A 27,455-nucleotide genomic window follows, 5' to 3' on the forward strand; every position below is an offset into this window, starting at 1 on the left:
TTTTACAGGGCGGTCCCGTTCACATTCAATCAGAAACACCAAAGAAACATTTTGGGTGCTGTCAGAGTGACGCTCATTACGAAATGTCGTCTGTTGAGCTTCCGCAGCCACGCCAAGACTTTTTGTGAACTGCAAATAGCCTGAGAACCAAAGTTCCTCTAAAAAGTTTATGAACTAAATTCTCACTGGACTGATACAAGTTGTCATAAAGTATGGCCCTGTCGTGTTCATTTTGCCACACGCTGGGAACGCCATCCCTCTCTCGTAGCCTGCGTTCATCCATCTCAGCCTGTCTCCTCTGTGCAACACTTGAGGCCTTCTCATCAATGAGCAGCCCCCACTAACAGCGCCGACCCCCTTTTGTGCCGCTCGGCCATTAGGGAGGCTGAGACAGAAGGAGGGCGAAGCAGGCAATAAAACAGTTTCCTCCCCGTGAATCACATTCGGGCCCTCACACGGGCCACTGAGGGACAGGGGGGGGGGGGGGGGGGGGGGGGGGGGGGGGGCTGACCCCTTCCAGGCAATGACATAAACACTGAGAGACAAAGGGCCCACGGCAAGAGAGGATCTCAGGGGTTGGAAAGTGTGCAGATTTCACCAAACAAAGGCCAGTGATGCTTTGAGATAAAACAATTGCTAGTCTAGGACGGTTGGCGTGGAACAGGTGTAAGAGCTGAATGAAGCTCCCTCCGTGCGAGACGGGATTAACCATGCTGAAGTAACAAAAGAGATTGGCGACAGAAGATGACATCATATCATGGCAATTACAAATGAGCTGGACTTTTGGTATTGATAGTAAATCCACCAGAATGCATTTTAGTTAATTCCCTTCACATGTGGGCCAAGATTACTCATAGCCCTTTAAGTTGGGAGGACTTTTTTTTTTTTTTTTTTTAATGAAAGAGCCCCACCAGTACTATGTGTGTGGGGATCCCTGTTTGATTTCGTGGGCAAGGAGGGAGGGCGGGGGGGGGGAGCCCACACAAAGAGTAGCAATCACACTGGAGATCCTGCATGTAACCATGGAAGCGTTTTGTCTCTGTCGTCAATGGGCTCGCCGGCCATTCATTTACTGATCGCGTTGAATCAATATTTAGGCCTTTCAGTGTTATTAGCTGCTACTGGGAGGAGACGCGATGACCGGGTGGGGGGGCGTTTGGCACACTGCGACATAAAATTAGCACCGCGTCACTTTTAATTGTGTTCCTATAGTGTCGTTGTCTTATAATGTGACTGCTCGATCTGTCTGGCTTGATTGAGGTGAGGAGTGACGGACTCTATGTTTTCCGCTCTATTCATTATTAACCACACTATAAAAAATACAAACTTGATATAGGTTTGGACATATTGAGCCCGGGCGAGATGAAGTGATAACTTTTCTTTTAGGAGGAAATAAAAGCAACTTACCTGCCCACTCCAAGTCCATGATTAATTAACGAGACGTCCTGACGCTTGAGGAAAACATGGATCAATACTCCTCCTTTCCTCTAATGGTGTTTAAAGGTCCGTTATCCCTTCCGATGCGGCGGTGGTGGGATCCAAGGTAGTAACGTGAGGTGGTACTCCATCTAAATAACGGGGACTGTGGCGAGTCAAAGTAATGGTTCTCCTCACGCTCGCTCCACCGGTGTGCTGCACACATGTGAGTGAAGCGCACCAGCTACGCACACGGGAGCGCGCACGATGACCCGGTCCAAAAGATTAGCGAGCTGTTGCGCGTGCACGTCCAGATCGTGTAGAAGTGGCTGAAGCTAATGAGACACGATGTTAAATTTAATCCCCCCACGGGTTCATCTGTTCAAATGTTTTTGGAGGCCAACAGCACCACCGTGCGAGGCAAACGCGCACTCGTCACTGTAGTTGTTACGATTAAACTTGGAAATTAGTAAATATATATGTAACCAGAGGGAACGGATGTCTTTGACACTGACGCATTTCACCCCACAAAATTGAGATTTTCTATTGAATTTGATATTCTTTGTCGTAAGGGGGTGTTCACAGCAACAGGCGGTTCAAACATTTGGGCGTAATTTGCATTTGACGTCCAAATAGTGGACATTTATTTAGAAACATTGACAAACTGAACATATTTTAAATTATTGACAGGTTTTTTTCTCAATCGATATCATTAAATGTAGGAGTCGGGGCATTTCGACAGTTGGTGGCAGTACAGGGCAAATAGACTTTTCTGCTTACTTCATATTCCACACATGTAAAATTAATTACACCCGGGTTTAGACTATAGTGGGGGTACACATTCAACATATTTTTTGCAAAGTAAATTTCGAATATATAGATATAGAATAAATAAAAAACCTGAGACGCGTCTCTGACGCTTTGAACGTCATGACGTCATGGTTTGTGTTGACGTGGCCGTGAGCGGCGGTAGCAGCGCAACAGTAGCTAGCATGTGTCGAAGGTATGCAAGGGAAAGGTGAGATTGAGGATTATCACTCGTAATCATGGATTTAACCGACTGATCGGTGTTCACGTATTCAGGTTAAAGTAACTGTTTACGTCCCTCAAATACGCCACTCTAAACTCGATTGCTGATCGATTAAATTGTGGTAACCTCGCAGCTTTGTCACGGTAGTAGACGCTTGTTAGCATTAGCTTAATCTCAATATGGTGTTTTAGTTTGCCTGAATTCTTGACATATGTGATCTTAAAGGTGTTTGCACCTTTATTGCAGGACTAACATTACAATCATTGTAAGTTATCGCATACAACCGCCGCATATTGAAGTTAAATAACTATAGTGATTAGCATTGGACATGTTGGTCTTATTGTACACATTGTGTGAATTGAAGCCACGATCTGTCATGTTTTTGTCAAATCCCACATGTCCTTGTTCGAACAAAAAGTTACGCAGTCTAATAAAACGTCCACGTCCTAGACACTGAGACCGATAATTGCGTGTTACGTAAGAAGAAAGGCCCATGAGATCGTACCTTTAAGCCTTTTGTCTTTGACGTGGCACATTATATAATTTCATTTATGTCATGTTGGAAATGTTTCATAGTAGTACTGACTGAGGTGTTAACTCTTAATTTATGCTTCCTTTCCCCATTGCAGTGAAAATGACTAGTCGAGGTCAGCACTATGGCTTCCAGTCGGCCACGGTGGTTCAACCCTCCAATGGAGGTCACGCCTACCTGTTTGGGACCACCGGTTCCGAGAATGAACAGTCCGAGGAGGATGGCGAGAGCTACGAGCTGCGGCCGCGTGGCAGGGAGAGGAATCGGAGGAGCACCTCCAAGGAGAGGATGGATGACATTGTCTACCTGACCAGAGACATCCAGGAGGGGGACACCCTGAACAGCATCGCCTTGCAATATCATTGCTCAGTAAGTTTGTGCTTACACTTGAATAAACATGCATTTACAAATCATTCTTTGTGATTACATTGAAATCAATATATCCCTAAAATTCTGCCATGACTGAAGTTTCACCGACTTGTACGTACACTTTTTTTGTAGTTTGCTTTTTGAACTAAGCAAGTCATTCACATCTTTTAAGGTCAATTCCACTCTTTCGGAAACACATCTTAACATTTGTTATGTCAAACTTGACATGAATAAATAGCTATAAAATATCCAAGTGAGTGTGGACAGCTGTAAGGACGACGCATCTGAATTCAATTGTGCTGTTGAGTTAAGTAGTTGTCCAATGGCTATCCAGCAATCAGTTCACTCACACAATCCTTATTTATTTTTTGCAAAGTCTTAGTCTACCAAATCATAATAAATGATTATCTAGTTGATCAATGGACCATGATGTGTCATGTGGCATAAGAACGTGACTGTAGTGCGTGTGCGTGTTTGAATCGCTATCATGCAAGTGGTTATAATTGGCTGACACCATCTCACGTGCCAACTCAATCGCACTAATCTGAACTGAGCAATGCTTAAAAAATCCAAACAGTGCACGTTGAGATGACATCACTGCGTCTATGGTGTATAACTCGATGTGCTTCCCGCATAACCACATACCACCTGCCTTATACAATCTCAACAGTACACCTCGAGCTGACGTCTCAAAATGATCAAGTCATAGCTAATAAAGTTATGCACTTCCCACATAACGACATTCCTGGCAGATGTTCGTCAAGTCATATCTGCTGTTAGGTTATTTTATTTTAACGAAGCAGATCTCACCGGAGCTCTTCTCTTGCTTTTAGGTGGCCGACTTAAAGCGCTCAAACAACCTCCTGACCGAGCAAGACTTTTTCGCCCTGCGATCTGTGAAGATCCCCGTCAAGCGCTTCAGCATGCTGACGGAAACTCACAACACTGGACCCCACAAACCCGCCTCTCCCGCCGAATCCCGACGCCCGACCCAGATCTCGGCCGGCACCGCCCTCCATATCGAGTCCTCTACGGACTCCTCCTCCACGGACAGCGTGGAAGGCTTTCTCATGGAAAAGGACAAGGACATTGAGCAACTAGTGAAATCCACGGGGCCGTCCAGGAGCGGCCTCAACGAGGTCGTGTCCTCGTTGACGCTCCAGATGAAGCCGGGGAAAACAGAGTACAAACTGACGGCAAAAAAGGACCCTTATTACGGAGCCGACTGGGGCATGAGGTGGTGGACGGCGGTGGTCATCATGCTGGTGGTCGGCATCATCACGCCCGTTTTCTACCTACTGTACTATGAAGTTCTAATGAAAGCTGAAGCGGGCCACCACGAGAGCGCCGCAGATGTTCAAGGCCACGTGCTTTACACACACGACCACGATCACGTTCACCTAGATCGAAGTCACGCTGGAGCCGGAGCCTCGCAAAATGCTGGAGACGTGCCTCACCAAGCCCCGCAAGGACTCAAATTAAACAGCGCACCGCGCGGAAAGACATGACCAAAGTGATTTTCACTATGACACAGTGCAATCTTGAGCGGGAAAGTCACTTTTATACGTTTATTAATTTAACTGACCTGGATTTAAACGTTTCCATGCTGCTGCCTTGTCGTCTTTTCAAGTACCGACAACCACGTACATTTCCGCGACACTGAAAAGTTTGAATTTAGCATCGACACCCAATTTCAAACAGTTCCCCGTTGTCTTAACGTGTGACAAGCTTTTGTCAGCCTACAGTTTAGCCAATGGCCAGGCCTCTTTTTGGTTACCTTGACGACCAGGGGCTAAGTCTGAGCCTTGCAACAACATTGGCTTTTATGTGTGGGAGCAGATCCCAGAGTGGAGCAAAAAAAGGGAGTGCCTGGAGAGACCATCAAAGTATTTTCATTCATAAATACAGATCTTCACCGCGTTTGTGAATGAACAGCTTCAATGAATTTTCCAATCGTACGTTTGTTCAATGCCGCATAATACATCAGTTGGCAAAAAATGATTATGGGAAATTTAGATTTAATTTCAGGACTATTAAGCCAATTGTACACTAATAGTATTAAAAAATCTTAAATTACCTTTCTAGATGTCTTCACCTTTAGATGGCTTGAAGAGTACTGCGTTAAAAAAAAAAAAAAAAAAGAAATTCCAAGTTGCACAAAGTTCCCACATTGAGGACATGTTTTTATTTTTTTTGTTTCAAGCCCTTTTACTTCACCACTTGTGTATATTATGGAAAAGCATTTTCTGTTGACAGTATGTGCCTTTCAACCTGTGTAAATGTGCTTACAGGCTGGAGAATAAAATAAATATATTTTCAAACATTGCCAGCGTGCATACACTTTGGCATTCCTTATTTACACTGCTCTTTAAATTATTATTTTTTCATAATTGTAAACAAAATTCTGGGATCCATAATGAAAAGTAAGGTGAGAGTCAATATGTTGCTTCACCATCCATATTGTCGTCACTGCCTGCGCCAAAGTCTTCGCCGTTGTCAAAATAGCTTTCGATGTAGTCATTGTCCTACAAAAGAAACAAATCTTCATTTATTGTTTTCTGACCAGAAGGAACATTTTGAAATAACTTACCTCAACTTCTTCTTCTTCGTATTCTTCTTCTTCAATGTCCTCACCATCTTCATTTTCGTTGTCCTTTGGTTTCTCCTCATCTGATTTGGCACCGTCATCTTTCTTTTCCAGCTCCTGATGTGGTGACAAAACCAGTTAACACCAAGCAACTTGTCATTTTAACCCCAAAAAAAATAAAACACGAGAAAGACTACTCACATCCAATTTGGTCAAGACCTCTGCTGCAGCTTTGCTGGATATCTTCACGCTTTTCTTTTTAGCAACTGTTAAATTTAACCAAGCTAAATTTCTTTTTCAAATCCTGGCCAAGTTACTACCTTTTATTTGAACTAGTCATTTGTACTGTCGTTTAAAAAAACTACCTGCTTTCACCCTGGTTTTCTTCTGGGGCATCAATTCCTTTGGGAAGATATTCCAATCTTAACATGAAGCATACAAATGATTAACATATATTGTCTTATTCCTGCCATAGGATATTAAAAAAATAAATAAACCTGGTGTCCATTCGTCGTCATTTATCAGTTTCTGCTTCAAGTACCTCTCAGTGTATTTCTCCACATCTATTTGGAGCAAACATGATAGGCTGAATTCTTGCCGCAGGCACATTTTTTCATAGTTGGCTCATATCTCTTTGAAATCAGGTTTCAAAAGCACTTACCCAACTTATTGGAATGAAACTTGATGTTGTGAGGCTTCCGTTGCATAGTTCCTCTCATCTCCTGTTTGAGAGCCAGCATGTAGTCCTCATCCTCGCCAACCTTCAGGGGGACTGGCTTGAAGTCTGTGGGCTACAAAGAGAATGCAATTCTTTCCATTTTAATGTTGAAGTCCACAATAAGTCCAGGGAGATTTTGGTCAGATCAATTCCTAATGATACTTTAGTGAGACTCGAAAAGATGGAAGTGTGTGTGCACGTGTAGGGAAGACTTACTGGAAAGAGTGGATGGGGCCCCACCCTGGCTTCTGGCATGTTGCCCCTGCCAATGCCCAGTGCGTCAATGTTGAAGGTGAACGCACCCACCCCACGACCCTTCCCCGCCATGGCTGTAAACCACCACTACACCTGCAACACACACATGGATGACGTCATCTTGCAACAAGAGCAAAAATGTTACATACTTACCAAAGGGGCGTTAAGTGTTGTCAGGATAACCCACAAGTATAAGATCTTTAATTTTGAGATATAGTTTGCGATACGCGTCCACTTTAAGTGTGTACTTATACACTTTTAGTCATTAAATTGACAACCGTAAGCTTTGCTAACACAGTAGCTGCCGGTGTCCGCATGTGCTCCACAAGCTTTATAAGTCTCCTCCCCATTGCGTAGCGTTACGTTATTTTTTTCAGCCAATAGGCGCCGGCGTGATTCTTCTTCTCTTCCGCATCTTCGTCCAATCACAGCGCTCTCGTCCTTCACGGGTGTGTCAGCGGCCGCGGCTTTAACGTCAATAAAAACATCTCACCTCTTCACTGAAGCTAGCAGCTTTCAAATCAAGGTGACAGCTCGATAGGTGCCTCATCCACGCGTGGAACGTGCATGAATTGGGATGTCCGCGACCGACTGGTACGCTCACAAGTCGCTCGGAGACGGTCTCTACTGGATCCAGGAACGGTTCTTCCAGTCGCCGAACCGGGCTAACATATGGCTGATACGAGGCTCCCACCAGGACCTGGTGATCGACACGGGACTCGGGCTGAGGAGCCTTCCGGATTACATCGATACCATGGGGCTGCTGGGCAAGGACCCTCAGCGGAAGAACCCGCTGCTGGCCATCGTCACCCACGCCCACTTCGACCACTCGGGCGGCCTGCATCAGTTCCAACAGGTGGGCGTCCACAGCGCTGAGGTGGAGGCGCTGGTCAACGGGGACAACTACGAGACGGTCACCTGGCTCCGTGACCATGAGATCACTGAACTTCCTAGTCCCGGCTGGAGGGCCAGGCAATATAGAGTCAAGGCCGTGCAGCCCACGCACATCTTGCAAGAAGGTAAGAGTGGCTCTCGAGCAGGGACTGGTGGATGCTATTTCTTCATCCTTTGGCACGACTGAGCTGGCTGGCGCCTCTTCCAGCAAATTTTGGGCGAGGAACACGCTAAACTGGTTGCCAGTCAATTTGCATTTCATTGTTCGATACGTCCACTTCGACAACCACACCTTCACATTCCCAGGAGCTATCAAAGTCTTCAAAAACCTGCCAAAAGTTTCCTTCATATCAACAATAAATGCCCTGGCAACTAAGAAATATAATGGAGCCATTATTATGGTTCCTACCCTTTCTTTAAAAGCGTTACGGTCGATGAAAATCCTATTACACGTCTAATAGATGCACTACGAAAGTACAGGAGTGTCTTCACTTCCTCTGGCAGAAAATAAACAGCATTCATTCCCGTGAAGGCTTTGTGTTCAGGTGCAAAGAGGCCAACCAAGATGGGTCATTTAGACCCACACACACACACACAGGCAGGTTCTGCTGTGTCAGAATACTGCAGTGCAGCTGGACCGATGTGTGTGTGTGTGTGTGTGTGTGTGTGTGTGCCAGTTGGACATCTCACCTCGTGACTTAACCATATAGCAGAGAAACAATCAATTTGGTCTCCTGTGTAGGTGACGTCATCAACCTGGGCGACAGGCAGCTGACGGTACTTCACATGCCAGGCCACTCCCGGGGCAGCATCTGCCTCCACGACGGCGACAACAAGCTGCTGTTCAGCGGCGACGTGGTGTACGACGGTTCCATGATCGACTGGCTGCCCTACAGTCAGGTCGGCGATTACATCAGCAGCTGCGAGCGCCTCATAGGCCTGGTGGACAGCGAACAGGTAACACATTTCAAAATGAACTTTGGACATCTAATGAAAAAATAGCTCCACCACACCATGGAGACTTCTCTTGAAACGCTTTGAAAATTCCCAAAACGATCAGGTGGATCAAGTCCTGCCGGGTCACTACAACACCTTCGGTGCCAAACGCCTCCACCGCATCGCCAGCTCGTACATCAGCAGAGCGGGAACGTGCAACGGGAAGCTGTACACTTGGGCCTGGAAGACGGCGTCCACCGTGGCGCTCGGGGTGACCCACCCGCGCCGCAGCTGCTGATTGGACGCACACATGCACAGAACATTCCTTCGATAATGGTTGCCAAACGTAGATGTTGCCATTGGATCACATGAATGAAACGAAATGATGCTCTGATGATTTCAATATGTTTTGCCTGGGGTTAATATACCGTAACTTGTTGTATGTTTTTTTTTTAATGTATGTATTGCACATGAGAAGTTTTAATAGCACAAGCACTGAGGTATTGAAGCAACGTCAAGATGGCCGTAGTACTTGTCTATGCATACAAGACACATCTGCTACCTCCCATGTTCGTAACAGTGCTTTATACTATTGAAGGCTCGGCTGAAAATAAAGCCTCCGACCTGTACTTTCTTTTTTGCCCCATTATTTACATACTTTTCATCTCCCCCAGTCGCTGTCGATTCAGGGTTAACTCGTTTGTAGAGGTCTAATGAAGAAAAATTGGTTGAATTAAACCAACTGAGAAAAATGAAATTTAAAATAATATACATTTCAGATGTCAGACATTTTTTTTTGGGGGGGGGATAAAGCTTTGCTAGTAGATAATATACAATACCAACAAGAAAAATGAAACTAAATCGATAAACCATTTTATTATTATTAATTTTCTATTCACACATTTCTCATGTCTCCTTTGATGGCGTACATGCAGAAACACAAAGGCTGCAAATCATCCACAACGATGGAACACAAAGATCGAGCAGGGAATCTTATTGGTGAATTTATACAAATTTAAGAACAGTAACAAATGCCGCTTACAAGCATTTGACAATTTTATTTTCAGTAAAAAGGGGAAAATGGATGTCTGAGCTGAACTGATAAAGAATGCTTCAATAACAATCAATTTAGAACGTGGCTCTAATCCCCCTTCAGCAAATAAACAGATTTCCTCATTTGAACCATTTGAAGCAATCACAGTAATGACCAGTGCACTTGAATTAAATTCGATTGAACAGTTTATGATAATCCAATCATCTCAAATTGTTGACATATAATTGCCAATTAATGAATAAAGGATCAAAATAGCAACGATACAACCTGGTGGAGTGACAGCAGATCATACTTGTGTGTGAATATTCTTAAATAACGACAGATCACAGTATTTGCAAGGGTGTCCAGACTTTTTCTTCCAAGGGCCGCATGCGGGAAAAATCCAACATGCTAAAACCAATCCAACCGTGTCGGTGAACACGATTAAGCGATTCTAAATCGCCTTTATATATTACTGTATTGTATACACATTTGGATTACACGAGAAATCTGCGCTAAAATGACCTTTGACAGAGGGTAGAAAGTGGATTAGCTGCTGTACCTGAATTATCTTTATCCTTGTAGTGTTATAAATAAACATTTTGCGGACATGTGATTGGTGGAAAACAAGGAATGAGAGATGAATCAACTTCTTCTGCTCTGCCACCAAGTTTAGAAAAAAAAGTGCAGTGGTGCCCTTCCCGAGGCAAACGTTAGTTTTAGTATATTGTTTGACGTGGGCCGAAAATGGCCCCTAGACCGTAGTTTGGACACCTTAGCTTTAAAGGCCTTCCACCACATGCTCACTTGCAATGAAAGCATACATACCGGACACCTTTGTTAGAAAAACACTTAATTTAGTCCCGACAAAACTGCGAGTGAATGAACAGAGGAGAAGCTTCCAGTTTCAAACGGGGAAAGGTCGACAGGTGCTCCCAAGCAGCGTGAGCCCAAATGTCTCAAAGTAGCTCCCATTGATTGTCACGAGTCTCACTTCCTCGGCTTGAGGTCACACCTGACTTTGGAGCCAGTTGCGGGGGTCCAGTCTGGCCCTGAGGTTCCTGAGGCTGCGTCTGGCCGGCGAAGGCCGCGAGAAGGCGGCGCACTCGGACGTCTCTGGGCTGTGTCCGCCCTCGCTGTTGCTGGAGCTGCTGCTGGAGGTGGAGCCGGACAGCGCCGTCTGCGCACTGCGCTGGGACAGCGGCGAGCGGGACGAAGGGGGAGGCCGGCAGGTGTAGTGGAAGGCGCCCCCTCCTGCGTAGCCCCTCCCCCGTAGCGTGCTGAGCTTGGCATCCAGCGAGAGCGTGCGCGGCCGGTGACGGGACGGGGACGACAGGGAGAAGCCCGGCGAGGGCTCGGGCCAGCCGTGGTGGCGGGAGCACGGGCTGGTGCTGCAGTGGCTGTCGCTGTCTGACGTCAGGCTGGCGTTGGAGGATAGCGGAGCCCGCGGGGGGCTGGTGGGGCTCCGGGTGAGGCGCTGGGGGTCCGCCAGGCGGGAGCTGCAAGGACGAGGGGGGCCGGCGCTTTTGGGGTGGTTCTCCTCAAAGAGGGACATCCAGGTGGGAGAGGTGCCCAGCTGGCTGCGCAGTGCCAACTCCTGCATCCTCCTGGCTAACATGTCCGACACGTTGCTGCCGAACTCGTCCGAAGACTCAATAACTGGAGAAGAGAGGCGAGGACGCCGTCATCGCTGAACTTATTTTTTTTACACCTTCTAAAAAAAGTTGACTTGAAGTGGACGACTTGCACCGGAAAATGAATTAATGTGACACTGCTGCTTTGGCTCGGTAGCATGTTGTGCTAATGGCTAATTCCGTGGTGACTATTTCTTCTTATTTTTGTTGGTGGAGCCATTTAATTGATTAAATAAATAAAAATAAAAACTTCTTGCTTGACTCTCTTTTTTTTCCCCCTTCATTTATGTCCTATTTTTTCCATTCCTCTGCATTTTTAAAATGACAAAATGGCTCATTTGACATGATCACACAGGCTCCTCCTACTCCTGCTACGTCACCTGTCGTTGTAATAGGATGAGAGAAGTGCACGAATCTCGGCGGACACAGCATTGTCTTGCAGCAGAAGACCCTCACAGGAGGGAGCGGCAAGGGGGGCTGCCGGCAGTATTTAGGAACAGCCAAGAGGGGGCGACGGGGAGACAGAAAAGGATGGGGAAGTGGGTGGAGTTTGGCCAATGAAAACATGTTGGAGGGTCAAAAGAAAAAGGTCAAGGAGACAAAGGGAGTGAAGAGCACACAGGGTCAAAAGGAGCAGAGAAAATAGGACAGCGTGAGTCACAGTGTCAAGTCGGAGTGCGAAACAGAAAAGCAGATTGTTAAATTGAAGAGATCAGACGCACTTCAGCAGACACGGCACTACTTCATTTGCGATTACATGCAAACGTCGTACCCATTTCGTGGTAAAGGGAGCCCTGCTTCGGCGTGACGGGGGTTGGTTTCCGTGGCGACGGCTGTTCAATTTTCATCAAGTCATCACAGCACTGCTTCCACTGACCTGTGTGGTGGAAATGGAGACAGGGTTTCTTTTTCTTGATTTTTCTCCACAAGGGCTTGCCCTTGAGAAGGACACCATGATTGTTACGGCACAGTTTAAAAATGAAATAATCAGAGGAAGTTCTCACTCATGTCGTAGAAGTGCTGCCAGAAGGCCTCCATCCACCTGTGCGTCTCCTCGCGACTGTCCGTGGTGAGAATGTGTGTGACGTCTTCGCCGCCGTACTGGTTGCTGATGCAAACGTTCTGAGCTTTGCCCTGAGCGTCCTTCTCTGACACGCGTATCCTCGTCTCCTGAAGGCATTGGGAGGGGAAAAAAAAAAACATGCACAAAATGACTCCCAATTTTCATCCAATTGCCCTTGAGGAATCCTTTTTCCAGATGCATTTAACAAAGCCACTAGATGGCAGTGTTGCGCCGTTAATTTCCTCCCCTTCTGACAAAAGGTGAACTTTGTTATGGCTCAGCTGTATTCAAAGACAAGAAGCGTCTGGCATGAGTCACAATGGAAATTCTGAGATGCCCCGCCCCTCAGACATCCACGTCACACATGATTACTATATTTATCACAAATACAAGAACTGATGATCGGTATGAGTCATGAAGACTGTCAACAGTGTTGAAATGAATAACGTATTTTTGGGGTCACGTATTGTAAAGGGACAATGTGATGTTTGGTTTCGGACCTTGCTGATGGCGATGGTGAAAGCCGGGTCCACGCCACCGTCCTGGACGTCTTCTTGTCGTTGGTAGCAGGAGAGGCTGGTTCCTTTCAAGACCGCGTAGACTTTGGTCCAACTGGGAGGGCCGCCACCCAACTGCTTTTATGACAAAAAAAAGGAACATGTTGACAGCACACAAATAAAAGAAATAAGTAAATAAAAATCCTTGGCCAAGGCAAAAAGACTTGTTGACCTCAACGAGGGAGGTGAAGCTCGGACTGAACAGCAAAGAAAATTGAAAAGCCGACACAAAGGAGTACCATTTTGCTTCCAACTTACCGACACTTTTAAAGGTCCGCTCATCATCTGCTGGGTCATACACTGAGGCTGGGCTGCAAGGCGGCAACACACGCTTCCATAGAGAGGCAGCCAGTACGAGCACTCTTCTACACACGGGCAGAAATGCACAGCGTTAAATTCCGCCCACAAACAATGCCGCCATTAAGACAAAACTGGAGGTGCAGAGGTGTAAAAGAGTGGCAGCTGCAGGTTCTGTGGCACCAATGAACATTTTACAGGACAGCTGAAGAGTAAAAACAACGGGCACCCTTGTTATCACTTCAGCTTTACACCATAGTCACCTCTCTGGAGCAGCCTATATTGCTGCGACCTTGACTATGGCGGTCTGTCAGGGAGTAGGGGAAGGACAGGGAGGGGAGGGGGGGAGTGATGCACAGCAAAATGATGAAGAGTGCAGCCGGGAAGCCAAACAAAAGCTTGACAAAAAGAAGAAAGAAATGACAGATGGCCAATTTGGCAGAGAGGAAAAGGAGAATGTCAGACCGACGGAGGCGGACACTAACCGTTGCCCGAGATGGTGAGGTCGTGCGTTCGGAAACTGTCCTGGGCGTGTGACAGCGACAGGGTGGTATGAGCCAGCAGGTGGTACTTGGGGCCCCTGTGGACAGATGATTCTGACATTTATTCAACTTTTATTTATTTATTTAATTTAATTTAATTTTCACCGAAGCATCTTAAACAATTCAACCATTCTTTCTTCCGTACACTGGTGGTGGAGTTAAGAATTTGTGATGGAAATGATTTGCAAACCGGACGGAAGCATTTATTGTAGGTTTGCCGCCACACTTACGGTACGGAAGGAACGGGCAGCAGAAGAGGCGAGGCCCCTCCATTGCTCACTGGGCTGCAGGGCCCAGGCTCCATGGCCGCCCTCAGTTTCTTGCCGGCCGAGCGACCTAAGGAGGAGCTCAGCTTGCTGGCTAGCTTCCTGGGCGTGCTCCCCGCGGAGAAGTCGTCTTCTGAGCAGCAGCTGTACAGCTCGACGCGCAGCTCGAAAGCAGGGCCGGCTTCACCGCTACGAGAGAAAAGACCATCGATCAGCTTGATTTGTCGGCTGCCGGCTCCGGTTAAGGGAAACTTACAATACAATGGTGTTGTCGAAGCAAATGTCCGTGAGCGTGCGGTCCACTATCACCATGTCCGTGTCGAAGATGTCTCCTCCTAACTGCAGCAGGCAAAACACTGCACAGCGATGGAGCTCTGCAAAGGAGACGAGCGCAGTTCATCAAGCACAATTAGTAGCATTTCTGTTATGGAAGCAGTTTTTCTCTGAAAGCCATCTTTCCGTAGCATGGCCCCTTAATGTGCCTGCGTCATTGTGCAGCCATTGCGCAACGGCGGCTCCTCACCTCCTTTGTTCTTGAAGTACTCGGTGTCTTTCCACATGAGAGGTATACGCAGATCTGTCATGATGACACACAAGGATTAGACGACAAACACGGTCATCGCCGCGTTCCGAGATGAACTACACGACACGACGGTGTGCTCATGTAAGACATAAGTCACTCATTGGCTTAATCAACAGCTCGAAAGAATCTAAGCGTGTGTCTCCCCCCGCCGTTATTATTGCCGTGCTCCCTGCCGTGATTTATGTCACCATGAGACAAGCGGCGCTCTCCGCTCGATAATCATTCGTTTGCTTTCCTCGCTGGCGATGTGATGGGCGGAGTGAGCGCGTCAGCACGCTCACCGCGCTCAATAAACGGCCAAGTATGCACTCGTGAAGAGTCGCTCTGGCGGAATCAAATTAAACTACACGTGATCAAGAATCTATTGTCCGTCCATCCAGGGGCTACTTCTCGGGCACCGTGATGCTTTATCAAACATCTCAACAGCAACTTGCCCGATATGGCCACTTTTCCTTTGCACGGCAGTCGGTCATCCATGGGCCCGGCGTCGGACGACCTCCGCGTGGCCTTCTGCATGACCTGCGCCTCCTTCATCTTCTGCAGCTCGGACATGTAGGCCATGATGCGGGTGCTGCACGTCTGCAGGCTCTTGGCCGCTTCCAAGGACTGGTCTCGCTGCGAGCAGGCGGCCAGCAGCTTGCAGGCCCCGTCGCGCATCCGGATCTCATGGTCGATTTTTTTCTGGATGTCGCTGTCCTACAGGGAAAGGGAAATAACAATATAATACAATACAATACAATATAATATAATATAACATAATGTACGTTTTTACTTCATACTACATGCCATTAGCTATTAAACTAAGGGTTAAAATAAACTAATCAATCAACTAGTCAATCACTGTGCAAGTGTGTGTTGCTAGTAAAAACGTTGAGGCTGTTTGGCACTTAGCATGGAGCCTACCCCCCCGCCCGTCGAGCAGCCACCTAGGTGCTAACGACAAAATGCCAACATGCACGTTGAAGAATGTCAAATCATCACCCTGTCTCGAAATGTATAAAGTTGCACTCGAAGCAGGTTTGTAAATAGCACGCGACGACTGAGTACTAAAATCTACCGAATCTATAATTGAAGTAAATTAAATATTTAACAGACATACAAAATGCGTGTTGCTTTACCCACAAGCTGGTGTGTGTAACCATCGCTGCTAAATTCTTAACGTGCACAAAAACACAACGCCACAAGCTGCTTTCGCCTAGCCTGAAATGAAATAATGAATCCAAAAAAATCCTTTTATAATGAACCCTGGGAATAAATTACACAATATGGCTTTCTCCTACAATGACCAAATGGACTCAAATGCAAAAACTTTTAAAAGTAGACAAAGAGGCAAGAAAATGTGACCTGGAAGTGACCTTGAGATGGAGTTGAAAAGAAATGGAGGAAAATTTGAATGAAACTAATGTGAGTGCAGTTGTTAACTCGGCTGTCATTTTGCTGCCTGCCTGCCTGCGTGCACGCTTGTTTACTTCAATGCTACATTAGCAAGCGCACACAATTAATCTCTTGCTTTTTCTCTCTCTGCGTGCTTGCCCTCCCTTGACTCCAACATTTATCATCCCTCCTCATCCTCTTCATGCCTTCAAATGAATTTTTCATTCTTTTCATTTCAGCGTTTGCTACTTCCCCTGCTCATTTTCTTCTCTGTAGCTCATCAGTTCCACTTGAGCATCCTCAAAACACCTACTCTCTACCTGCCAGTATGAATCCCGCTTGTTCTTCAGTGACGGGAGAGGGGCGAATGTTCTTGCTTAGACACAGTGAACTTTTAAATTGGCTCGCCGAGAGCAGCGCTGCATGACAGCGCACGCTTCCAAAAGGAGCAGTAAATCACAGAAAAAGATCAAAATATAGTCCCTGCAGGCAGAGAGGCCAAACCACTAAACACTGTCATTGCAACGTGCAATCGAGTATCAGGTAGAAGATGAAAACTGCATGTGACCAAATGTAAACACAAGTCTCTACAAACTTGAATTTGCAAACAATCTATGGCTACAAAGGTATTCTTTGTAAAGAAGTACTTTCATTTAGAACAGCAGATGGAGCACGGAAATTTTCATACCCATTTTTCCTAGCACAAGTTCTCACATTTAAGAAAGGTCCGATACTCAATCTTCAATTGTGGGAGTGATATTGTGCCAACACTGATATTTCGACATTCATTTGCACATTTCCCATAAATGTATCACTGCGTAAAAGTATTACATAAGAGAAGAAGAAGACATGAAAGAAAAACAACATTATCTGGTAGATAATGTTAAATGTCACGTAGCACATTAGATCCACTTCAACAAGCTAACGTGATCTACACCACCATTTCCAACATAAAGCAATTATGTATTGTTATTCTTATTATATATTGGCCATGTAGTAGCTGAAGAGATAATATAGCAAAGCCTAGCTCAGACTGTATCAGGATGAGTCCAGTTGGAGCAGGTTTAAGCGTGACCCGCGTGATGCAAACGTCCGGTATTTATAGAAGCTTAATTAGCGGGCTTTTCCTTGCGGGCGCCTCAGAATAGAAGACAAATAGCCAGGATCTCACACGAAGCCTTCGACCAAAACCAGCAACACCGCTTGATAGCAGATGATAATCATCTTCCTGGTCACATTGAATAGCAAGCAACCATTCTACTATTACAATTCAACTTTTAGCAAAATCTTTTGATGTTGCAGTTGATACCAGATGGTCACATGTTCAGCGACCCCCCCATCTGGTCATGTCGTCTTGGTGTGTTTGTGTTGTTCCGCACTAGTGTGTCTACTGGTGTGATCTTACGCACCAACACACAACATCTACGCAAATATACAAGTGTGGCTTGGGGATCTGACGCCCTCGCAGATGGCATGCAATGTTTTTTTTTTTACGATCGCGAGTAGGCTTTCCCGGTTGGATCCCTGACCCTTGAACTTTGACCTGTACGCCTTGACCGGACCAGACGGCTTAAATAAATGACACTCCATTGAAGTAACACTCTTTTCCCACGGTGGAAATAAACACGTCTGAGATACTTCCAATCCAAGAATGACCGAGGGGACTTTACAGAGCAGAGCAGAGCAGTATGCTGCTGGCTTTCAATCAGCCAGCCACAATTACGTGCCTCGCCTTCCTCTCCACCCTCTTCCTCTGACTTCCTGTTTGGCGAAGCCGAACATGAAGTACGAGCGGGACGACAGTGACACAGAACAGGAGAGAGCAACTCAGACAAACATCAGACATGATTCAATCGTATCTCCTACATTGTATAATTATTTGCCTGCCCCGTGGCTAAGCTTCTGACAAAATTCCAAAAGAGAGTTGCTTTTTCCAACGCTCATTGAGAAATCCTAATGCGAGCACCTGGCAGGCCATACTGTCTGGTGGCTGTGAGCTAATTCATCATTTAAGACACGCACACACGTGTCCAGCATGCCAACAGTGTCTGTGATGCGGCATTATAAGATGATTAACCGGCTTTTTTTACCAAAGTCAAAGAGAAAGTTGGAGAAGGCAGCATGTACTTGGATTTCTTTCACGCTTGCTGAGAATATCCACAGGTGGGAAGATACTTGAAACATTTTTTCTTCACACAGCCTCCCGCTGAGCTTGTCCAAGTGTGTTCTTTCTCAAACATATCAAATGGACCGCTGTGATTGACAGCTCTCGGTACAACAAGCTGGTTTGCACCACTGATGGAAATGTTGAAGGTCTCGCCTAGCGTCAGAGCGATTGCTGCCAAGAGGGGGCGCTGCAGCAAAAAAAAGGGGATGCTATAATGAGGATCAGCTTGTGGGGGGGCTACAAAGGGGGAAAAAATGGGGGCCGGTTGTCTTCCAAGCCCAACATTTGCCAAGCCATGCACATTTGAAGAGCGCTAATGAGCGGCCGCTTGCAAATCAACTCATTTAACTCCCCCTGCCAATTGACAATTTCAATTCACGCAAGTGCCAAGCATTTCGACGCTAATTACCTCGGATGCCCTAACTAGCATTTACAATCTAGCTACCTAGTTAGGCATAGTGCAACATACTGAAAATAAAATATCGCTGTTTAAAATTGTATACAATTGGGCTTTCCCAATCCAAAATGAAGTTCCAAGAATTGCAAGCCTAGCAAAATGGCAGGGACTCCACAATCCCACTGCACGCAAAACAATATTGAGACTTGTTGGATAGTACGAGCTACGGAAAAGCAGTCATTTATTCCAAGTCTCTTTTTCTAGCCAAAGGCCCCGGCAGTTTTGAAGCTGCTTTTATTGCGCTCCATAATTCATAACTGTTAGTACCGTTGCCTTATTTAGAATATACGGCCACATGTGTTCGGAAGCACATGTGCCCCCCCCCCCAAGTGAGAGCAGCTATGCAGACGCTTTTGTCTGGCAGGAAGGTGAACGGAGCCAAAGACGCGCCATAATGACAGAGCGGCATACCTTGCCAAGCTAGGCTCGTGTGTGCGTGTGTGTGTGTGTGTTTGACTCACTATCGACTTGCAATAGCCCTGGAGTCAAAGTAGGCAATTAGAATATTCATGAAGCCGGAGTTTGAAATGCACATCACTTGAGTGACCCTTTTAATAGGCGACTATTCAGGCTCTACTGTAAGCATGTGCATTTAAAAAAAAAAAAAAAAATACAGTTTTTGTCTCCTTGCCAAGAACCTTCGGGTAGAAGAAAATTGATTTTTTTCTTTTTTACAGATGATAAAGCTGAAGAGCATTATTGCAAAAGGATGGAGCGTTGACATCAATTAAAAGCAAAAAAATAAAAGGATGAATTATTGACACACGTGAATAACACGTGTAACCTGAGACAATTATCGAACCCTTTTTTCCACTCTCCGCCACTTAGGAGCCCAGAGCCTGCTCTGATTACTGATGCTCCAGATTCAGTCCGAACAATGCCATGTTGGCCTAATTGCTCCTACGGCAACACTTTGTAACATTTCTTCTCAAAATCAAGCATCACAGACGAGAGGTCAAAGGTGACATTCATGTGATACTAAACAGGTGAGGATACGAGTATATTAAAAAGCTGCAGTGCTAGATTTTGATCACGTGAGCAGCACGAGATTAAATTGGCCGGGCGTGACTCGGCACGCTTCTTGCGGCTCTGCGCATATCGCTAACACAAAGGTAATTCCGCTGAGCCAACAGGAGCCGTTGGTCAAATAGCTTGGTGTAGATAAGTGGCAGTTGAGCGTCTGCTTGCTCTGATAAACGAGATATCCAGTCAAACCGTGGTCGGTTCGGATCCGCTGCAGACAGATAACCAACCGCGCCGGTTTGTCGCTCCTGCGGCCGCCTCGTTATCGCTCCTCACCCAAAATGGAGTTCTGTCTTTTTTGCACGCGGTCAACTGGAGACATTTGCTTTAAGGCTAATGAGGAAAATCTGAAATCATACATTCAGTTTGCGTTATGGAAATAATGCTTCCTTTTTTTTAACAATTAAATAATTAACTCTAAAGACGAAATTATTTTCCTCTTAATTATTGTTTGAATAAAAGAAAGAAAGCGGAAGAGGAAGACAGAGGAGGCCGGGGGCTCCGCGTTAAACCCGTTCACATTCCTATAATTAAAAAAGAAAAAATCAACTCCAGCCTCGAGCAGCTGTAAACAAATGCTCCCAAAAAAAGATACAACAGTAAAAACAAGTTGTATATATTGATAGTAGAAAAAAAACTGCTTTCATGAACCAATAGAGTAAGGCAGTTTATCAATTTATTAATTTAGTCATTTATTATTATTTTTTTTGGGGGGGGGGGGGGGGTAGTTGCGCAACCTCTACATTAAATTCCAACACAGTGTTCCGCTTCTCCTTCAGAAATGTGCCAATGGAATAGTGTTGCCCGGCAACCCCTCACCTCTTCTCCAAGAATGGCTCGGGTTTTACAACAGGAGCTTTTACGTACTGTATATTAAAGAGAAAAGAAATGACCTCCACTGCATCCAGAAAAAATAAAAAAACTTGCATCCACGTGGTTACAGCAGGGGGAGGGACAAAGCTATTACACTCCAGATATTTATCTCCATAGCTATCTGAAGAGGAGGCTGAAGAGGCAGATCTACTGACAGCCAGTGCGTCTTCTCTGCAGTGAGCGGTTATTGATTGTAAGCGGATTCCATTCTGGCTCCTGCCGCGCTTGCAGAATTTGCAGACACAATGAAAAGCAGCGTCAGGAAGGCATTCAAATAAATTGCAGTAATGGCTTAATGCAATCAAGTGGCGCAGACCTCAAGTGTTGTCGCATCAAAAAGATGAGACGTTGTGGCACATGGGTGACCTTTTCACGGCTAATGAGCCAGCATGCTTGTGGTTGTAACAGTGCGAGGAACACACGCAGCTGCATTCCGGGAATAGAAAGAGCACATGTCAACCTCTGACAATTTATGGCTGATGCTGATGGACGTGGGCTTTAAAAACCGACAAGAGACGTTCGTGTTCTCAACTCTGAGCTCCCCGGTCGCCGACACCCACGTCACTCACCGGGTCAGGCCCCCAATTTTACAAACACAACGGGGATATTACAAATAAATTGCCAGATATTTGAGTCTTCTGATTTTAATCAGTGACAGACAAATGCTAATTAGAGGTGGTTGTGCAAAGCCACAAGTACACTCAGACATTTCAGAGGCCCCTTTAAGGAATTCACTTGACGCCTGTAAGTTCGAACGTTAGAAAATGGATTCCAACGTAACAAGCTTTTCCACAATTGTTTTTGTTCGGAAAATGCATGTTAAGCGGTGCATGTAAGCAAAACGACAGCGCTGGCCCATATGCTGTTCATGCGTCACTAGAAATGTACACGCAAAAAACAGCCTCAGATAAGTCATGTGTTGACTTATACTTAGACATGTAGGCTAACCAAAAGTATTCAAAGTATGCAAGCATGCAATTGGTGCACATTTGCAGCTACTGGCTTGGCACATGACATGGTATCATCATTTTAGCAAAAGTGAATCAACGAGTACCAATTTGGAAAGTGTAAAAATATTGCAATGAAACAACTTGTGTGAATTCACACATGGTGTGAAGAGGATGCACGCTTGAGTGTGGCAGCAGTGTCAAAATTGGCCGGGCGCCTAATTACCCACGCAACTAATGAGGAGGTTGACCCAAACGCGGCACGGGCAGTCCATGCAGCGTGTGACGTGGTCGATGACAAGTGACTGATATTTTCCACGCAGCTCAGTGGAACTCTTTGTCAAGGAGTAAGAAAGGCAAAAGCTTACCGCTTGGTTGTTCGTGTCGTTCATGGCGCTTTACGCAACAAACGTCCCGCGTGCACAGCGTGGAAATAACTCGGATGTCCTTTTTGTATAGAGCACAGCAGGGAAGGGAGGAATCTTAAGTGCTCATTAAAATCAAAATGTTAAAATCCGTCGCTGAACTCGTAAGTCGTTACGGATCCCCAAATTCCACGCACTCGCTCATTTGCGTAAAAAGGCGCTCCATCGTGCGGGGCTCCGTGTGGGTCGTCCTCTGCGGCGACATCGTGCTTGCGCAAGTCCCAACTGCTCCTCGGTTCCGTCCTGACTCCCCCCACTCTTTCTTTCTTTCCCCTCACACACATTCACACGCGCAAAAGCGGCAGCCGGAGTAATACAAGGGGGAGGATAAAGAGTGACCGACGGATGGACCAACCAAGAGGCTTTTCTTGGATGGGCGGGTGTGAGCACGTTGAGGAGTGACTTGTCATTTTCGCCCCTAACCCTCCCCGCTTCACAGATGCGTTCAGGGACAGCCAGAGTTCCTTAAAGGGCACACCAGGTGTTGGCAGCACTTGAAAAAGTGCCTGTCAGCGCAGCGCCTCTATTTTCCATTCATAAATTCATTGGCTCCTCTTACAACATGGGTGGTCAAATATGTCCCTCTATAATCTAAATGCATATAAGGGAGCAAAATAACAATTTACTGCCGACACCGCCTGGAAAAAAAGACGTCTGTTATATATTCCCCATTTTATTTTAAGCAGTGACTCAACTTTTTTGGGGAAGTATGACGTGTGCTCATTTCCACCATTCTCTGGATTGCTTTAAGTCAATGAAGGTTATTTTTGTTAGCTTTATGCTTAAAATGAGTCACTTGTGATTTTGTACAGTTTTGCACCCCCACCTTTTTTTTAGCTCATTACTGCCACAGATTGTCCATAGCAAGGAAGCCAATGTGATTTGATTATGGATTGTTTTTTTTACTAGGAACTGTCAGATGCTCAGACCATAGTCAGAAGGTGCGTTGTCATGGTTGTTCTGCCACGACTCTCGCTTCTTCTGGTGCACTGAACCACACGAATGGCGGAAAATCTCTGTAACTGTTGGTCAACTGACTCAGTTTGATTTGCACAGCAGTCCTAGAACTTTCCTGACAGACTCACAATCAATTAGATGTTAGCACGGTATTCCAACAAGAAGACAAGTTGCACAAATAATATCACCGCTGGTCTAATTGCTACATTGGCAATGCATGTAATTACTGACAGAGCCGTTAGTCATCCTTCAGGATAAAAATACAAACTGTCATCTATCATCCAGCCAGCGTTTGCTCACGGGCTGAACCATGCGAGCGTGCTGCCAAGTCGTTGTGCAACCATGCGCTTGGCCTTGTCAACTGCTGATGCACCATTTGTGGTGCAGTGTTAAGGGTAAAAAAACGCCATGGGAAATCTTTGAGTGTGGGAATAAACAGCATTTAAGAGAGGAATCGGCTGACTTTGAACTGACCTGGAGGAAATCCACACTGAATAAAAACTAATGGAGTATCTGAACTGTCACTTCCAAAAACATGGAGACCGTAGTCACACTCGTATGCCGCAAGAGGTTTTACTATAAAAGCCGCGCAGTGTTCAGAAACATCGAGGATTGCTGTGAGTTGTTTGTGTCGGAGCGGTGAAATAAGAGATGCAAGCAGATGACATGTAGGAGGGATGAGGATGGAGGAGGAGAGTACATCTCGGCCGTTTGATAACATATCTGTGCACAATGTTCTGGAAGAGTGCAGCAGTACATTATTTAATCATTGTTCTACCATCATGAAAAGCAAATTTGTATATTGTGTAAAGTTGTGTATATTGTTTTTAGTAGGATGGGGAAATCGCTAGCAGCAATATTGGTTAAGTAGTCTGCGTTTGAATCTTCCTCCAAACTCCAAAGGTCAAGTGCTATAGAAAATGGATGGAGCTAAGCTGCACTGTCTTTTGGGGTTCCGCAAGGTTCAATTTTAGGACCACTGCTTTTATTCTTTGCTGCTTCTGCATTCTATCTTGAGAAAGCGACGTTTTTTTCATTGTTCTGCTGCTAGTAGGATAATTAAGTCCAGCATTTTTTTCCCACCTCTCCATAAACAACTGATAAATAATTTGTAAAGTTGCAGTACAAATCAAAATCTTAATACCATATCCCCCTTCTGTTCAACCTATTAAAAAAATGATTCCTACTCCTACTACATTCCAACGAAAGCAGACTCAGCTACCGAGCCAGCAGGAATCTTTGTCACCACTTGACCCCTGACAAAAACCGCATGAAAAAATTGACAGTGTGCCTTCATCCTTATGAGTCAGACGACATACGGAACCCAAACAAGATGCGGCTTGATAACGTCGGACTTAGAGCTGTAAATATACTGCCGTTAATCGGATTAGGGTTTCATCAGCAGGTAGCTGCTCCGAGCGAGTGAGCTTCCTGAGAACAATTTACACTCACAGTTGAAGGCAGGTGTTGAGGAAGAAAGCATGCAGCACACAGTGGTGCTATATCTTCTCTTACAAGCATCTGGATGAGGAGGCGTGATGAATGAATGAACACCATACTCATTCACTGTCTTGACTAGCGCATTTTCCCAGGAGGTGAGGCAATTCCTTGACTCTCCACTCCACTCCACAGCCCCCCCCCCCCCCCCCCCCCCTCCTCTCCAAGTCCACTGCATTTCCTATTGAATCACAAACAAGAGAGCAGTGCTTCCTCTTAGCAACTGCTATACACCCTAATGGCCGATTTCTGAACACACAGCTAATCCCCTCTTTCACAGTTTTTTTTTTCCTCTCCCATTTCTGTGCATAGTGATAAAATCTTAATTCTAATCATGGCCCACAGACGTGACTATACTGTAAATAAGCTTAGCCAAATTCACATTTTCGGGTGCCCTCGGGTGCCTTTGTAGACAGAAAATGCTTTTTTTGTTTTGGTTTTCAGCAAGTCACCCTTCAGGGAAGAAATGTGGCAGTAAATAAAAAGAATTAGGTTTTGAGTCCACATTTAAAGAGGATACATAGATCAGCATTTAAAGTGTAGTTTTTGTGTGTGTGCAGCCATAATTGATGTTTATTTTAATTTGTTTTACAATATATATAGTGTGGCAAATGCAACTATTAATATAGATTAACACACTGAAATATATTTTATGTTTAAATGTATTTAAATGAGTTAATCATCTGATGATAAATACCTAAAAAAAACTGTACTGTATACATAATATACATTTTTAAAGCTGGTGTGGCTGCCCCCATCTGGACTAACGAGGGTATTGCAACACATGCACATTGATTCCTCATTGCTGCTTATGAACTGTTTGTTTTCTTTTCACAGTAAAATGATGGATTTCAAAACTCCACCTCTCCAAAAAAAATAACATTTCATGCCTTGTATAAAACACACCATGTGGCTACTGTGTAACCGTCATGATGTCTCGTGATAGAGGTCACTGCTTCTCTGTCTTAACCAATCAAATCGAGCCGAGCTCCTCCTCGTAACCAATGGACACACAGAGCCGACCGGATACCCAGATGGATTAACCTTTCCATCACCCAGTAATGACAGGATTATAACGCATACAGTGTCCCGGCATATGGTCACCTGTTGGCTTTCAGGTTGGAGGAGGATGCTGGTATGAGTCGAGGCTGCAAGGAGATGACAGAAGGCATAACGGGGTCACCGCGTTTAGATGTTACATGACATCACCCAGCTGGACCTCATCTTGCTGAATCGGGGAGGTTAAGCAATGCCTCTCAGCACCTCCAACCACAACAAGAGGCCCCTTTCAACATGTCTCCCTCGTTATTAAGCCAGAAGTACCCGGGCGGGACCCGCCTCCAAAATCTGGAATTCCCCCATAAAATGCTTGCCTGTGGCACTGAGGCATTTTTTGACAGCACAGTCATGTTGTTTACTTCACGCTAGCTGCAATGATAAGTCTGTTATAGATACTCGACGTTTGGATTGTTTCAATGCTTTTAACGTACAAAAATTAAAATCATTACCGGGTCTCCTGTGTTCTCATGAGGATTTTCTGTAATCTTTGAACTGCACCACAAAACTAAATTTGGGGTATCATTTTAATATAATTTTGAATATTTTTTATTATTATTATATATATTTATATTTACAATATTATTCATATATTTTTTTAAAAGACAGTTATTGTTTTAGCATATCAATGCAATGGTTAACCTATTTTAAATATTGAGAATGAAAAAATATTTGATATATTGCTCACTCCTACGTTAGAATGGCCAATCATTAAATGCATATAATAATCCTGCACTTGCAGTTATTTCTTAAGTTTTTAATTCCATGCTTACCAAGGTGGAAAATACTGTTGTGTGATTTTCTATCAATGCAAAGTAGTTACCATTAAATGACTTTAATTCAGTGTTTTTTTTTGTGTGTGTGTGGCCAGCTTTCCACTAATTGCATTGGATTACTTTCGCTACAAAATCCCACTTAATTATTACACAAAAAGACTCAAGTGGGACCAGCTTTTTCCTTATCCTCAACCAGAACAGAATGGTACCACATATGGTCATACAGCAGCAGTCCATATTCTGCACGTGCCAAACACACGCCCACATGCATGCACTTACGAAGTCTTGGCATGATGGTGACGCACAGCTTGCACGCATTGGCCTAATAAATAGAATTGCAACAGTGCCGCTGATGCTGGCTACTGCAGTGGAATGTGCACAATGGGAATATTTTGATTTAATAACTATTACCGTAAAGTATCATCGCTTTGTTTTGCGTTGCGGCCAAGGTTTTAAGCGTGTTGCTGGAAGAGATTGAAGCCAAAATAGAATGAACTCAACTCCCACACGGGTTGCATCGAACCAAATCAATAAAGGTAAATGTAGCAGGCAGCCTCAAGCACTGGGAAGATGTTCGCCCATAAGATGAAACTTACGAGCAGATTTTTGAATGGCGTGCTTCGACGAAGGAAGACGTGTTAAACGTCTGTTGTAAAACAACATATGGCTCTAAATCTTATTTAAGATCATTTGGATTATTTCCATGCATTTGCGGTTACTAAACCAAACTGTTGAAATAAAGTCTTGGCATGGAGGAGAGCAGAGAGGGAGGCTTAACAGAAGGTGACGCTGCAGGCTGAGTTTATATATATAAAAATAAAAAAAAAGGCCAGCCAAAAGTGAATTTAGACAGGCAGCCTGTGAGGGAGATGATCAAATGCTTTGACAAAAGAGAGCAGAGCATAGCTTGGAAGGTGCAAGTGTCACTTTTGTCTTCCAATAAGAGCACCTGTCGGTTCCCGCCGGGATATTTTCTCTCTGAGCTGTTGTTTTTCAAAGCAAGTTGGCTCCAGCCTCGCTTCCCGTTCACACAACAGAGCGCCTATTCACGCCGCCGCCGCCGCACCTCCTAATGGTGCCGCCGCCGGCCGGCGAGCTGGGGCGTGAACTCAAGTGTTGGGGGGTGCACGGGGTTCTGTGGTAAACCACAATGTTTGGAGTCAGTGGACCAGAGGTTGGTAGGAAGAGAAA

General features: G+C 45.2%; 5 protein-coding genes across 15 annotated transcripts in view; 2 read left to right on the top strand and 3 right to left on the bottom strand.

Moving 5' to 3' along the window:
* The window catches only part of adgrv1 (adhesion G protein-coupled receptor V1), a 60,738-nt gene extending 58,598 nt beyond the window's left edge, over positions 1-2,140 (bottom strand). The window contains exon 1 of the mRNA XM_049716649.2: positions 1,408-2,140. Within this exon, the coding sequence (XP_049572606.1) occupies positions 1,408-1,426 (19 nt within the window). The 5' untranslated portion in view covers positions 1,427-2,140. The remainder of the gene's footprint in view (positions 1-1,407) is intronic.
* A 146-nt stretch (positions 2,141-2,286) lies between these two features.
* On the top strand, positions 2,287-5,672 carry lysmd3 (LysM, putative peptidoglycan-binding, domain containing 3). Of its 3 annotated transcripts, none has more exons than XM_049716641.2 (3): positions 2,287-2,434; positions 3,076-3,347; positions 4,181-5,672. In XM_049716641.2, the coding sequence occupies exons 1-3, from the start codon at positions 2,422-2,424 to the stop codon at positions 4,853-4,855; spliced, it is 960 nt and encodes a 319-aa protein (XP_049572598.1). In that variant the 5' UTR covers positions 2,287-2,421; the 3' UTR covers positions 4,856-5,672. The 3 variants fall into 3 exon arrangements, with proteins under 3 accessions (XP_049572598.1, XP_049572600.1, XP_049572599.1); XM_049716643.2 differs by having other exon boundaries at positions 2,341-2,419; XM_049716642.1 differs by having other exon boundaries at positions 2,379-2,499.
* polr3g (polymerase (RNA) III (DNA directed) polypeptide G) lies at positions 5,493-7,548 on the bottom strand. Of its 3 annotated transcripts, none has more exons than XM_049716647.1 (8): positions 7,401-7,548; positions 6,869-7,000; positions 6,596-6,725; positions 6,432-6,497; positions 6,300-6,356; positions 6,136-6,218; positions 5,938-6,051; positions 5,493-5,872 (listed from the first exon to the last, which is right to left on the bottom strand). In XM_049716647.1, exons 2-8 carry the CDS (start codon positions 6,977-6,979, stop codon positions 5,783-5,785), a joined length of 651 nt encoding a protein of 216 aa, XP_049572604.1. In that variant the 5' UTR covers positions 6,980-7,000; positions 7,401-7,548; the 3' UTR covers positions 5,493-5,782. The 3 variants fall into 3 exon arrangements, with proteins under 3 accessions (XP_049572604.1, XP_049572603.1, XP_049572605.1); XM_049716646.2 differs by lacking the exon at positions 7,401-7,548 and adding an exon at positions 7,061-7,234; XM_049716648.2 differs by lacking the exon at positions 7,401-7,548 and adding an exon at positions 7,061-7,230 and having other exon boundaries at positions 6,136-6,200.
* On the top strand, positions 7,485-9,366 carry mblac2 (metallo-beta-lactamase domain containing 2). Its single transcript, XM_049716644.1, has 3 exons — positions 7,485-7,926; positions 8,544-8,758; positions 8,862-9,366. The coding sequence occupies exons 1-3, from the start codon at positions 7,485-7,487 to the stop codon at positions 9,033-9,035; spliced, it is 831 nt and encodes a 276-aa protein (XP_049572601.1). The 3' UTR covers positions 9,036-9,366.
* Positions 9,367-9,598: 232 nt separating this feature from the next.
* Positions 9,599-27,455, bottom strand: part of rtkna (rhotekin a) — a 35,795-nt gene continuing 17,938 nt past the window's right edge. For 2 of the 7 annotated variants that reach the window (XM_049716634.2, XM_049716636.2), the window contains exons 2-11: positions 15,147-15,408; positions 14,653-14,706; positions 14,386-14,503; positions 14,094-14,318; positions 13,807-13,901; positions 13,283-13,389; positions 12,968-13,102; positions 12,409-12,574; positions 12,177-12,281; positions 9,599-11,429 (exon numbers count right to left, since the gene is read on the bottom strand). In XM_049716634.2, coding sequence (XP_049572591.1) covers positions 10,780-11,429; positions 12,177-12,281; positions 12,409-12,574; positions 12,968-13,102; positions 13,283-13,389; positions 13,807-13,901; positions 14,094-14,318; positions 14,386-14,503; positions 14,653-14,706; positions 15,147-15,408 — 1,917 coding nt within the window. In that variant the 3' untranslated portion in view covers positions 9,599-10,779. Of the gene's footprint in view, positions 11,882-12,176; positions 12,282-12,408; positions 12,575-12,967; positions 13,103-13,282; positions 13,390-13,806; positions 13,902-14,093; positions 14,319-14,385; positions 14,504-14,652; positions 14,707-15,146; positions 15,409-21,921; positions 23,029-27,455 lie in introns of those variants that run through there. The other 5 variants (XM_049716638.2, XM_049716637.2, XM_049716639.1 and 2 more) reach the window with 5 other exon arrangements.

This window comes from Syngnathus scovelli, chromosome 3 (genome assembly GCF_024217435.2).
Source record: "Syngnathus scovelli strain Florida chromosome 3, RoL_Ssco_1.2, whole genome shotgun sequence".
Taxonomy (NCBI): Eukaryota; Metazoa; Chordata; class Actinopteri; order Syngnathiformes; family Syngnathidae; genus Syngnathus; species Syngnathus scovelli.